Source organism: Pelobates fuscus, chromosome 11 (genome assembly GCF_036172605.1).
Source record: "Pelobates fuscus isolate aPelFus1 chromosome 11, aPelFus1.pri, whole genome shotgun sequence".
NCBI lineage: Eukaryota > Metazoa > Chordata > Amphibia > Anura > Pelobatidae > Pelobates > Pelobates fuscus.
Window position 1 is genome coordinate 90,057,563 of NC_086327.1, and position 15,343 is coordinate 90,072,905.

General features: G+C 35.2%; 1 protein-coding gene across 1 annotated transcript in view; it reads right to left on the reverse strand.

The window, feature by feature from the left end:
- CAMTA1 (calmodulin binding transcription activator 1) overlaps nt 1-15,343 on the reverse strand; it is a 1,539,661-nt gene that overhangs the window by 967,088 nt on the left and 557,230 nt on the right. Inside the window, exon 4 of the mRNA XM_063436496.1 lies at nt 13,320-13,455. Coding sequence (XP_063292566.1) covers nt 13,320-13,455 — 136 coding nt within the window. The remainder of the gene's footprint in view (nt 1-13,319; nt 13,456-15,343) is intronic.

Below are 15,343 nucleotides of genomic sequence, written 5' to 3' on the forward strand. Positions count from 1 at the left end.
TTGTTAAAATAGCACAAGAAAATAAACAAAAGTTGTGGTAATTGTTAACTACATCACTTGCATATAATTTATTCCCTACTGTTGGATCACCATTTGCGGTAAACCAATAATCAACTTATAAAATGTATAAAGTTATAAGATTTACAAAATTCTAAAATCTAGTCCAAACAAGGATTATTAAAAAATATTCTCTAAATCAGCCAACTCGGTTATCTATAATTTGATTATGCAAGATGATGATCACGTTGCTGCCCATTTAGTAAATAGTTACCTAAATCTCCTTATCCGCAATGGTAATTTTATTCGGTTTGGTTCCTCGTTAAGAGCAATCCATCTTTACATTCAATCTGATACAGGACTCTTACTAGTTGGTCCTTTTCTTTGCATTTGCTGCATTATTGAAATGTGAACAAAATGGCTGCCGCACTGAAGGCTTCCATACAATCCCACAGAGAGGGTATGGAATCTACACACAATAGTAACTGCATCTTCTCTAGTGTCTATCACAGGCAGACATTCTTGTAATGGAAATTCAGGATAAATGAGCCAGATATTCCGGTACTTGGCAGTGGTTCAGGTCTCTTGCTTGCCACATTGAACCTGGCAGCAGAAAAACCTATATTTTTTATACCTTTTTATTTTAAAGAACTAGTACAGAAATAATAGAGCCCTATGCATCTGGATTTTTAACTGTTTAGCTGCACATTTCAAGTGAATAACAAACAAGAGAAAAATGACCATATATTTAAAAAAATAAATAAAATAACTAACATAATGGCAGAAGCTTTCAACATATGTATATCCTTTTAAAACAAAAATAAATAAGATTGAGTCTGTATATTTTCGAATTTAGAGTGCCTGGAAAATGTAACATTAGGCAAAACCTCAATTTATTTATTTTTTTCCTATAAATTTTATGACAGTCTATACAGGAATAAACCTCTATCTCTTTTTTAAAACATGCCTTCTGTGACTTTCACACTACTATTTTGCTGTCTGGATATTTAGCAGGGTGGTAAGAATAGAGAATGAGATAAATGCTTTGAAGTTAAAATGTTTACCCTATAGCAATCATTGTCCTACTGATCACCAACACTAAAAGACTTCTTGACCGTTCTACTCTTCTGCCCAGACTTGACATGACTGCTAAACAGTTCTTCTGGCATATTAGCAACAAGATTCTGCTAAGTATAAATCCCAAAGCGACAATAAGGCCCAGCAGCAACTCATGTGAACTTTAAAATCACAGCAGTGTAGGAAGATAGTTTTATGGATAGCTGATGAGTAAGATTTTTTTCATTCTACCTTACATTTCAATGAAGCGTACACTAAATGCCTTGTTTATATCATCACATCCACATGTGTAACATGTCACATATCTTAATCAGCCCCAGGCAGGAAGTTGTTCAGCATTATAAACAGAAACAGGCAGTTGCATATATACCAGTACTGGTAAAATAATTTTACAAAACCTTTTTTTTTTTTTCATGTTAGTGTCCCTTTAAAACAATGTGAAAATTAATAAACTCATGTTGGTCACATGAAAAAAAAAAGATGTTAATATTGCAACATCTAAAATTTGACTTGTTTTCCTGCTCTGCTACTTTGAAAAATTGTATACAGAGCTCTAAGCAGTTTATCTTCTTTTCTGAACATGATAATAAAGTCTATTTGATGTTCTCTTTCTAAAGTACACAATTAATGTCCAATGCATAATATTAACAAACAGCCTAACTTAAACATTTAGTACAAAAGAACAATCCAATGAACTCAAGTGCCTTTCTTGGTACTAAAACTATTAATCCCGTAATAAAGCATCAAAAAATACTTTATGAAACATGCTAATTTTTATCTTCAAATAGTGTGTCTGCGTTATGAATTATACGAGAGAACCATATATCAAGAAATGAAAAACACAATTATCAAACCTATTAAAATTTAAAGTCTTCAAAAAGTACATTTATTAGAAATTCAGGTACCTTAGCTTCCCATTTAAAGATATATTAATCAACTAGGTCTAGCATTTGCTCATCCAGTCCCGTGCCTCTTATGGCAGAGAGTTCCATTCCCTTGTGAGTTGCATTTTCTACGAAGAGGTGTAGAAGACATCATAGATAATTTTAACAATGATTCATCTTGTGCTGAGTGCCAGCTCATTTATAAAAGTAGCATAAATGCTTTTTAACTCTTCCAGTGCCTCTGGAGATACAGTCCTGAGTGTGAGTTTAAGTAAAGGTTATATCTCTGTCTTAACCATTTAAAGTGACACTGTAGGCTTTGTAACAGCTTAATCTCATAGAAGTGGTTATAGTGTCAGTAGACCCCTAGTGCCAGGATTACTTTAACCCCTTAAGGACCAAACTTCTGGAATAAAAGGGAATCATGATATGTCACACGTCATGTGTCCTTAGTGTTAAAACCATTTTTAATAGTTTAATGACAGTCCCTAGCTGCGCATACTCTCTGTGTTTTTTGAGATAATCATGAAGCATTCTCAGACTTATTTCCTCCTATCACTAATGCCCATTGTCACCCATTGCTGGTATGAATTGGTATAGCTATTGAAGTGTGTAACCTCTACCTTAGCCACACCTCTAATGGGGGACATGTTGTAGGTTGGTCAATATCAGTGAACTCCAGGGAACTCCATATCATATATATATATATATATATATATATATATATATATATATATATACATTCATATTTATAGATATGCATGTTCACATAGACTGACATTCATAAACACACATATTGATATACTTACACAAAGACTCATATACAGAAACACAAACACATATATACATACGCACAGGCGGAAAGGGGATATTATAAGGATACGCTGGAGCAAGCCCTTAAACGGGCCCGAGAGATCTATGATAAAGGCACCACCCGATACAATGTCCCACAAATCACGATCCCGATGACGTTTAATTCAGCCAGTGGGAACATCTCACGGAGTATCAAAAAACGTTGGGATATTCTATCTGCTGACAACTCTCTGAGTAACATTTTCTCCAATCCCCCTAGAATTGCCTATAGTAGGAATAAAAGTCTCAAGGATTTACTGATGAAAACAGACTTACCAAGAGAAAAGCTGACTTCTACTAAACCCACTAAGATGGGGTGCTTCAGGTGCACGGGATGTGTCACGTGTGGACATATGCTACCTGGCTCAACATTTGCACATCCACACTCTGGCATTAGATACAAGATCAATCATTACATCTCTTGCCTGACCACGTGATATATCTCATCTCATGCCCATGTGGATTATGCTACGTGGGTAAGACCGATCTCACACTTCGAGACAGAATCAGGGGGCATCGATCATCAATTATGACAGCCTATAGAGATGGGAAAACAGACAAGCCGGTGGCCAAGCACTTCTTGGAATTTAACCATAGACTACCCACCTTGAAATTTATCGCCATCGATGTGATACCAACCCTCATGAGAGGCGGGGATCGATCCAAACTACTACTCCAGAAAGAGACCTTTTGGATCAAACGATTGGACACCCTACAACCCAGGGGACTTAATGAGTACATCTCATTTTCTTCATTTTTAGATACTCGTTAGATTATCTAGAGTGGTATTGTTCTCTTTTTCTTTGATTTGGATCTACTTATTTAGAGCTTATCGCTATCATGTATTGGTTTGTAGTTTTTGTTTAGAGAAGTTTATCGTCAGGGCCAGGCTGGCTCGAGACGGGCTATACGTGTATAATTAAGACGTATGCTTCTGTATATATTCTTTTGTACATATCTTCATCGGCTATGTCCTGTTATGTAGGGTTTTCATTTTTTTGTTGCAATTTTTTTTCCTTCTTTCCTTAGATCTTGAGGTTAGGAGGGTAGTGAGGGTCGATTATGGAGATATAAGATAAGCCGTTCTAACAATATGGGCTTTCTCCTATTCTAGAGATAGGGGGCCAGTATGATCTACATTGTTGTATATATAGACAGACTTATAGTGAGGTTGACCAATTGGTTACAGCTATAGATTATTTAACCTGGGGATGCAGACTTGTTTATGTTGTTATGTGTTTTCATTGGGTTTTTCTGAATTTGCTATGGGGATGGAGGTATTTTCATTTGCTTATCTCTTTACTTTTCTTTGTTTCTTTTTGGTCTTTTTCCTTCTTCTTCTCTTTGCTCTCACACACATTGGTTCACCTGCAGGGTAGGGTTTATCCCTCCTTCTTAAGGTTCACACACACCACATCTCACTTTCAGATTTATACATACACTTTTGTCAGATTTCTTACATTTTTTCTATACTTATATGTGCACACATATTCCATGTGGTCTCATGGGCACTTGTTGCATTGCATAATTTTTCTCTGGTTTAGATCCTATTATCTTAGGACTTACTTTCCCATATATTGGGTTGGATACAGTACACACATTCACCCTATGTCCACACTTCCTTTTGGTTTGCTTACCTAGTTACTATTGTGGGTCTGAGTTTATGGTATGGCTGTACATGTCTATATACCTTCTTCCCTCACTAGTTATGTATAGAATTCGTTTAGTTTGTTCCTCCTTGTTATGGTTAGCTACACGGGGATCGTGTGGTTACCATGGTTACGTTGTATTACTCCCGTGATGATGTCATCACGCGGGGGGGCACGTTTGCACCGCACGCACGTCATCACGCACGCACGTCATCACGCACGCACGCATGAACGTCATGATGCGGACGTTCTCATCTTTCCACACACACTCCGTCCGGCTAACTTTACTTCCGGAATCACTTCACACAGGTGGGGTAAGTTAACCACTTACTTTTGTGTATATATTTGTATGTTATGTGCATTATCACTATCTTGATAAAGACCCTGAAGGGTCGAAACGTTGATGTTGAAGTTGTGATTAAACACTTTATCCACTGTTGAAAAATCCAAGCGAGTGCTCCTGATTCTTACCTTCTATATATATATATATATATATATATACATTCATATTTATAGATATGCATGTTCACATAGACTGACATTCATAAACACACATATTGATATACTTACACAAAGACTCATATACAGAAACACAAACACATATATACATACGCACAGGCACCTTTATGTACACACAGGCTTACACAGACACAAATACTCATACACACACTCATGACATCACATACTGGCTCCCAGCATCAGTACACCCAGCAGCCACAAGATAGCAGCAGATCAAATGCTCTGACGGCAGAGGGATGCTCTGTGCACCCCCATGCCACCTGTCAGCTGGGGCATGCTGTCTTCACCACACCCAGGTTATTACACTTCTAGTCCATGCACTAAAACCGATTCAGTGAGATTAAATTGTTATAGTGCCTACAGCAGGCATACACCAAACTCCGGCCCTCCAGATGTCGCTGAACTACAACTCCCATGATTCTAGGAATCAAATAGATAGGCTGAGAATCATGGGAGTTGTAGTTCAGCAACATCTGGAGGGCCGGAGTTTGGGGAAGCCTGGCCTACAGAGTCTTTATTAAGGATAAATGACAGCCTATGTCATGATAATCGTTCGAAAATTAAATGTCCCACTAAATTAACAACAGCAGGGCTGCACGCAAACAGCATAAAGAGTTAAAAAGGATATTCCATGTATTGTTATGTCATATGGTCTCATGTTATATGGAACCAGACTAGGTTGACAACAAAGTATAAGATTTAGTTCTTAAGAAAAAACTTGTCACAGTGTCCAATTTCAGGGATATGTTATATTATTGTATAACTGCATATTGTATAAACATTTTTATAATCAATCAGACTTCCAAAGAGAAAAACTACAAACATCAGAAAAATTAATCACCCTAGATTATTATTATTATTATTATTATTATTATTATTATTATTATTATGATTATGATTATTATGCAGAGACAAGTCCATACTTCTTAAAAACCATATTAAATCCTATCTCCATACATAACCTTTTGCCTCTTTATTTCCAAAAGAAAGTGTGACAGCCATGAGGAAGAGTAGCTAAGTATGCTTTTGACATTTATGTTTTTCACATACAAATGGACACTTGCATATCTGCCATACACCAAAAATTGCTTTCATTTAAATGAATGGAAGTTGTGAGCTCTTGTACTGTGAATGCATGAGCAAGGCACGTGGCCTCCATGCATTTCTATGAGGTGAATAAAAGATGCCCTGTACAGTACATGCAAGAGTGAAGGTTCTCTGAATTGCATGGGAAAATGCATTGTGCAAAAGTAGAAAAAAATGGATAAATTAATTAACAATTAACAAGAAAACAAAATGGTAGATGTAGCTTCTGGTCAGGTAGAAGAGAAAGGTCCGTAGATGAAAAAAAACACTTGGCCGGTTACCACAAAAACACCATGCTCCAGTAGAGTGTACAAATCATTGCAGCCTTATTAGCATGAACATCCTTGGCACAAGGAACTGCACCACAGGGGGAGCTAAAGCGTATGGCATTATATTCCTATGAGTAATAACCGCATTATGAGTCTGAACCGCATTAGGCCTTTGCTCCCCCATAGGAGCAGTTCCTCATGATGAAGTTGTTCATACTAATAAAGTTGCAATGATTCATGCACTCTGCTGGAGCACGGTGTTTTTGTGGTAACCAGCCCAGTGTTTTGTTCATACAAAGCATTGCGCATGCATGCATCAACATGAATATTCATTATTTCTCCTACTGAAAGCAAAGGTAGAAAATGGATTGGATCAGATATGCTCATTGAATCAATGCCCGATAATAAATTTTTGCTCCACTTTATTACGGTTTTAATGCATTATATAGACAGTTCCTAATCGCAGAAAGATCCACTTTTATTGTTCTGTTTTGCATTTTTTGCATTGTGTGCACTGAATGTTAAACTACTGATTTTTAAGTAACAGTAAAAAAAAACAAAAAAAAAAACCAACAATGTGATTATGTATTCCTTTTAGGGGTATAAAGTTCTACTACAATTAATCGCTTTGTCTGCCGGCACTGAGCAATATAGACAAAAATGCAAAACATAATTATCATGCATCGATCAGCTGAAGTGGGTCATAATTTTGTGTATCAGTTAAAATGTAAAATGCAAACCAACAGCCATCTAGTTAATTTAGCTAACATTGTATACAGATAGTATTTAGACAATGCCAACACTTCTTTTTATTTTCTTCTCGTTATGTGTACATTAAATTGTTTTGTAAACAGTTCAAATTAGGTAAACAAATTCATATGAGCAAGGACTAATAATGAAAAGAGGTTATGTAGTGTGCACCTTTCTCAAATAGTCGTAATGTAATATGCTATGTTTTTTTTTTTAAACTATAACACATCATATGAGAGGTACCGGCCCTTTAAGTGAACGTTTTATGCCAGGCTTAAATGAACACGCCAAGCACTATAACCAATACAGCTTCCTCTGTTGGTTAGGAACCAAACTGCTTTTAAACAGCTTGACTTCTTATTTGGGGGTCAGGCACCGCTCCTCATCTCCATTATTATCTCCAGAGAGTTAGATCTTCAGCAGGAACTTCTGTTCTCTCTCTTGAGGTGGGATATTTTAGGCAGTAAGTGAACTGTGTGTTCTTGAATTTAATGTATTGGAAGCAGGAAAAATAGGCAAGAAAAAAAGATCTGAGTGACTTTGACAAGGGCCAAATAGTGATGGCAAGATGACTGGGTCAAAGTACCTCCAAAACGACAAAGCTTGTGGGGTCTTGTGGGGTATGCCATGGTTAGTATCTACCAAAAGAGGTGCAAGAAAGGACATCTGGTGATCTGGCATCAGGGTCATGTGCACACAAGACTCATCAATGCACATGGGGAGCAAAGGCTAGCATGTATGGTCTGTTCACACAGAAGAGCTAGTGTAGCAGTTAACCATGGCAATGCAAAAATAGAACAGAAAAAGTGTGAATGGACCGTGAGATCCACTCCAAGTAATGATATATTAAATAACAGGAAAATTTAAAAGTCCTGTGTAATAAGTGAGGTTAAATTCCACTGCAGGACCTTTACCAAACATAGAACACTTCATAGAATAAAGTTATGGTCCGCACATTTAGGAATAAACCCATGCAATCCACAAACAAATTTGATTTCTATGCAAATAAATGAGGGAATGAATATGTTGGAAAAATTCAGATTTATTGATGATTATTGCAAAAAACGAAATATGGCAGAAAATATATCATGGCAGTGATGAATACATACATACTTGATGAATATCAAGGCAGGCATGGTTTATTATACCTCTAGAAAAGAGCTTACCTTAACGAAGTACTTTCTGTCATACTAAGAGTTCTAAGTCTACACATTCTTTATTATACACAGGTGTATGTGGTTTGATCTATCAGGAGCCTCACATCCAGTGGACTCCTCCCATATATCTCCAGAGTTTTCTATGTTTGTTTATGTTGAGAAAGCTGCAGGGGGGTGCGAAATGTGTCCATGGTACTCATCTCACCTCTTTTGTTGGGTAGCCGGTGTGGGTGGTCTCTCTCTCATCTGGCAGCAGCAGGTATTGCTATCATCTCAACACTTTTTCATCTAATCCAATATTCCTATTTTTTGCAAATCTAATTAATTTTTGCTTGGATACTTGGAGAATGATCAACATTTCAATTCATTGCATGTTGTTTGCATAATACCATGCCTGCCTTGAAATTCATGTATGAGGACTGCCATGATATATTTTCATCCATATTTTTTTTTTTGCACTAATTATCAATAAATGTGAATTTTTGCAACATATTTATTCACTCATTTATTTGCATTAAAATCTATTTTTTTTTTCTGAATTACAATGCGGACCATAACTTTATTCTATGAAGTATTAACCATGACACTGGACATTGTAACTGCTGGAGTTCGCGTGGGTTGCAGCCTTACAGGGGAAGCATAAACAAGAGGGCCCCCCTCTTTCCTAGCATTACAGCCACCCTTAATTTTGTATGAAATACTCATATTGTCTGTATTGGAATTTCACCAAAATTTTGACTGATTTCTAAATACATTTACTGTAGTTTAAAGACGAATTAATGTCAGTGGTGTTATCACTCAAACACCAACAATAGGGAGTTTCTGGAAAAGAAGGGCCGAGGAATTTTTGTCCCAAAATAGAGACTGTCCATGCTACATAGAGACACTTGATAGGTATTAAATATTGCAATTTGCTTACTTTATATGGCAATGTCTAGAATGCTTAACCTTACATGTATAATTTTTATATTTATATTTTTTTGATCAATCAGGCAGCTTAAAACGGTCTGCAGGCAATGAGTTAAAAACAAAATAATTACTTTTTTTTTTTTTTGCAAGTGAATATCTCACAGGACTCCCACAAATGGGATAAATACACATTCCCTACCCCAGAGAGAGCAAGTATGAAGCTAAAATAAAGTTAGGTTCATGTGTATCTAAATAACCAATAGGAGAGGAACCAATCTGCAGAATCTGCTTCCCGTAGACACCCATCAAAGCAGGGTGCTTGTGAGTAGGCCCTCAGGTGTGTTTAAGATGACATGTAGCTCTCATTGCTATATAGTGTTAATTTTTGATTACTTGTTAATTAAGGAACTAATAAAACCAGTGAAAATCATTTACTACACCAATAAAGGGTTCTAAGTTTAACAATGGATTTCCCAGAGGTAAGATAACATTGTATTTCTAATGCTTAGCCACTATTTATTTTTGCTTTAAAGCAATCTTTTTGATTGTCAGTGTTCTATAATTAAATGTGGGTGTTCACAATATTAACTTCTTAATTATCAATGACATAACTTGTACATGATGATATAAAGAGATATTCCGAAACTCTGGTCCTTAAAGGATAGCTGTCGCCTCAAAACTAATTTATAAAATATAATAATCCTTTCATCCACTTTTGAAAGGATATATATTAAAAAATATATAAAAATGAGAAAAAGCAATCCCTATCTTTAATATATGGCAGGATCCTTCAGCCGTAGACATGTACTTTGGGTTGGATAGTTAGTCTCTATAGTCTTCCTGCTTCAGTGCAGGTAGTGATGCAGGAAAGACCACAAAGACTAACTATTGGTTTTCAAACATTGTTCGACCAAAGGTGCATATATATGGCTGAAAGATCCGGCTATATACTAACAGTAGGAATGAGTGTTTCTCTTTTTATTTATATACATATATTAATTTTTTTTTATTAAATATATTTCCTTTTAAAAGTTGACGAAATGATTGTTATATTAAAAAAATATTTTAGGTGTCAGGTGACAGTTTTCCTTTAAGTAGTTAAAATAAATATGGACTTTGGACAAAACCTATAAAGTTCCATTACCTTAACAGAGTTTTGTTTTTGTTTTTTTGCTTTGTATGTTTTTCTGGTGTTGCATTTTTACCCCAACCCACATGTTACTAAGTGATGTAAAACAGCCATGTCACCATCAGCACCACTCCGTAGGAAACCATGGAAAACACCATAACTCATTCAACAGACGGTATTGCTGGCATTGGGCATACAGCCGCTGTGGTAGATGTTTTATCATACATTCTGAACTATATGTAAGGTCCCACTAATTGTGTAAAGAAAGCCATAGGCTGCTAGGCATGTGTGCACAACGGAGCTATGCGAGACCTCAGCATTTAACACAAGAGAGAAAGACATCAGTTCCTACCATTTGCTGAAGATATAGTGCACATAAAAGGACTATGTCACATATCTGGTGGGACTGCACTTCCCTAAAACCCTTTTGGTCTGTAACATCTCAATCTATCCACTGTTCAGGCATCACAGGTCTTTCTTCCACATTGTACCACTTACCACAAAATCACAATTATTAACATTTGCGGTTTTCAGTAAAAACACATCTCGGAGAGTAAAATGTTATTATTATTTTTGTTATGCATGGTTTTATTTAGATTATTATTCTGATAATTTAAATATTCAGTAAATGATGAGTTTGTCCAGCAAGTTTTACTGAAACAATATTTTTTTCTTGCATAAGAAAATCACATATAAAACATGTAATAAAATATTATCTCCAAAAATGAATATAAATTTGTGTTAACAACATTACTACTTTTTAAAACTTTATATTTATTGTATAACCATAATACTTCCCAGGTGTTTATAAATTATGGGGGTTTTTTTTGTCTCTGAGGTTGTCTTCACCTTCAGATAATTTTTTTCTGCTGGATCTCCTGACCTGTTCAGATTCTTTTTATCACTATAACTTATGACCATGAACTTTTTTCATTGCCTCATAGGATGATACTTTTCATTCATGATGAGCTAAAATGTTACAAAAACTTGATTCTTCACATAACCAAAGTATACACTATACAGTGCATTGACTTTTTAATTCTTGCTCTTCAAGTCCTCTACTGAAAATTCTAATTTTTGATTGCAAGCTCTAGGGCAAGGTAAACCAATTCCATAACTGGGTATTCAATAATTCCATTCAATAACCCTGCATTCTCGCAGAACAGAAGTAGATATGGCTGTGCTTACTGTGCACAGACAGTCACAAACATCACAAAGGGAACAGTTGACTACCAACTTGCAAAGTTTTACAAAAACAAAACTAAGTTAAAAAAAATTCAACTATTTGAGATGATATAAAAGACCTAAAACTAAATTCAGTAGACATACTGGTAAAATAAATACAAAATGTAATGTAAGATATATTTTTAACTATGAAAAATGACTTCACTTTAAGGACCACTATATTCACACTGACCATCCCAATTAAGTGGTATGGCTGCAGTGACCCTGTAACTTTTCTCTCATAATATAAAACATTGGAGTTTGGGAGATTTGGCAATGTTTTCATTGTAGGGGTAAACACACATCTAGTGGCTGTCTTCATGATAGCTACCAGAGGGTGCTTCTTCGGTGACAACCTAATCTGGCTAGGTTCTTCACTAATAGAACTAAATAAACATTGGGGGAGGGAAATAATACCTAAATAGCCCTCCCTCTTGCTACAATTCCTTAAAAGGTAAAGGAATACATAAATGTTCATTTGAAGAAAATGTGATCTACGAAAAGTTTCAGGATTTTAGTTAGAATAAAGTTTCTCATCTCAATAATATTATACACATGGTATATCATAATGTTGGTGCCTGGAGCAAACTGTAAAAGGAAATGTCTGTTGTTTGAATGAATATAGATTTTGTCTTGTCAATCTCTCTATATAAAATATGCATCTTGTGCTCTTTAACTTGTATACAAATGTTTTTTTTGTTTTTTGTTGATAAATACAACATTAACTTACAATATGTAATGTATAATTTGTATGTTAAGTCAACACTTTGCAACACAATATTTTGCATTCAATAAACACTGTCATTTCTTTTAGCACCCATGTAGATGTGTATATTTCCAATTGTGATCCATCTACACAAGATGAAAGCATGAATCAAATAAAACTTAATTGTATACAATTAAATTTGCATTAAATCACAATTTTAAAAAGTTCATATAATACTGTTATATACGTTGGTGTTTGCTCATCATATGGTTGCATTCAGTTGAAGGGTGTTTGCCAGACTGGATGCATGTCACAAATTCTACCCTGCCGGAAGCAGAATTAAAATGTGTTGGGAAATAAACCCAGCACTATTTAATACTACATGATACAGGGCAGCATTATTCATGCACTGCTCACCAGCAAGAAGACATTATACCGGTGTAGAAAAATATGTTGAATCTGGTATCCTCATTCTATCTCAGTTTTAAATAATGTTTGGGTCTCTAACACTAAAATGTCTTTGTACAGACATTGTAGTTAATACAACCTAGCTTACACAGACTATTGTGGGACAATACATACTGCAAGAGCATTTTAGTTTTATAACATTTTATTACAGTATTATCTGATACAAAACATCTCAAAAAAGCCTAAACAAAAATAAATGCTAACATGGTAAAAATATAATTATAATAATATAAGTAAAAATATAAAAAGTAACAAAACTGTATAAAATAAAGCCACAATCACCAGAATAGCAGAATTGTTTAACCAATCATATCAGGTATGGAATATGCTTCTACGCAAAATCAAGTTGACTGGTATGCAAATTACTTACTTCCAATTGGGATATACATTTTGAAAGATAGGTAAGAGAAAGCATAGAATTCACCTCTGCCCACTCCTTTAACTTGCACAATTTTTATGTGTCTCCATTTTTTGTCAAAACGAAAGAGATTCGCCCCAAAAAAATATTGTAACATAATTTCCAAGAATTTAATAAAAACCTCATGCACTAGTATATCATTGTAAATGAATATGTTATGCATTGAAAAAGGAAAACCTATATAAAATGACTTTCTAAAATAAAAAAAAAAGTTGTGTGTCCTACCTCCACTCCCTGGACCTTGAGCTTCATATGATCTTCTCTTGTTGTTTTTCCATCTTTCCTCTTTTTCCAGCAATATCCATCTTTCCGGTATTTCACCTTCTTTCGATTGTATAAGATCATGGAACCATTCTGCGGCCTGCAAAAACAGAAATTGCTCAGTTATTTGGTATCTAGACGTCAGAAACAGTTTTGTTAATGGGAAGCTGTTAATAAGATATATATAAATAGATATATATTATGTATGTATTTGTCTAGAACCAAGAAAAGATCTTGAGTAAATGATTAATCTTTCAGAGGTCCAAAAGCGATAAATATGCATCTTAGAGGATGTCTTGAAGGACGTGTGGATTTTGACAAGAATACACTCCTAAAATTATCATCAGTGTGGGCAAAGGTTTGAACAAACCATGTCACAAAGATCAAGAACCGCTGTCCCCTCAATTAGCCTTGCTTTCCCTAGGACAGATAGAGTTGTGTGACATAGCTCTTTCACCGCTACCTTCAATTTGCACTGTACTACACACAGCAGGAAAATAATTATGTTTAGATTGAGTAGAAAAAATAGTGATATTGCCATTGATCGTTTAGCAGCAGTGGGGTTCCCCCACGATGATGCTATCCATCCCTCTACTTTAGCAACTTGAATTCATTGCATCACTTAATCTAGAAGCAAGAACCAGTTTTGAAACTAGAACCCTAAATAAAAGCCACCATTCTGCTGCTAGATTCCTAGAAGATCAAATGAGTTCCCTTGCTTTAGCTCCAGATAAAGTATCAGTATGTGAGCAGAATTCTAGAAAAGAGAAATAGCTCTTGCTGGAAACGAAAATACTGATCAAATTTATGATGAAAGGTATTGAAGACCAGAAAAGTCACTACAGAAAAGCAATACCCCACATTTAGGGAAACATAATCTTTCACATTTTATTGCTTCTTCTAGAATTACCTTCCATACTTTATGGCCTGCAAACATTTACGTGTGGATTTTGTAGCTAATGAATTAAATGTGTCAATGATAGACATAAAAGAAGATTTTCTCAGTAATAACTGCTGTCACACTGTGATATATAGCACTTAGAATTTCCTGGGAACTTTAAAGCTATGGAAACATACAGTAAGAACAAAAAAAAAAGGTTACAGGAAGAGTACTACTGATATTTCTAAAAGTTTTAATGATAAATTTTAAGGGGAACTATGTCGACTTTAAGGAAAGCTATTGTTAAGTATTTCTCTTAACCAATTTACAGTCAGATTGCAGTACAGTAAGGTGGCGTTATGTCAGTATTTTACTTACCTAACTTTGTAATTTAATTTTTTTCTGTTACTTAAAGTTGCTGATCTTCCTTACTCTTATCTTATAGAAACAAAGAGTAAAAGACTGCACTCGCAGATATGGATGGCTAAATCTTCATCCAAATAGTAAAAACACAAAGAAGTTTGGGCACTCGCAGGATATCCAAAAGCTGAATTTTATTGAGAATGGAGGGGCAACATTTTGACTTTACTTTAGAGCATTTCTCAAGCCAGGCTTGAAAAAGGTTCTAAAGTAGAGCCATAATGTAGCTAAGCTTGAGAAAGGATTTAAAGCAGAACCACAACATAGGCAGCTGATATTGCTAAACTGTTGGGATATGATTTGGGTGCATGGGTATCTCTTCTCTATAGCTGGTCAGCTGAGAATAATTTTTTTAATTTCTATTTTTGCTTTTTAATTGCTTTTATTTCTGACATTTTGATGGAATGTCAGAGAAAGAAGGTTTCAGATCAATTTTTGCATTGTAAAAATAAAAAAGTAGCAAATCCATTGTAGTATTTTTTAGAAACGAGTGTATAGTTGCATGCACATACATCTGTGTCCTAAAGGATTGTACCAATGGGGAACTCCAGTAGCAGCTGAAGAGGTTGGTGTAGAGTAATGAATAACAAGAGCAGGTTAAACATATATGAAATTAGTGTTTAGGAGAAAAATAAGCATATATACGCCTTTGGGCCCGTGTTTTAGTGACAGGACAAACGTCCTGTTT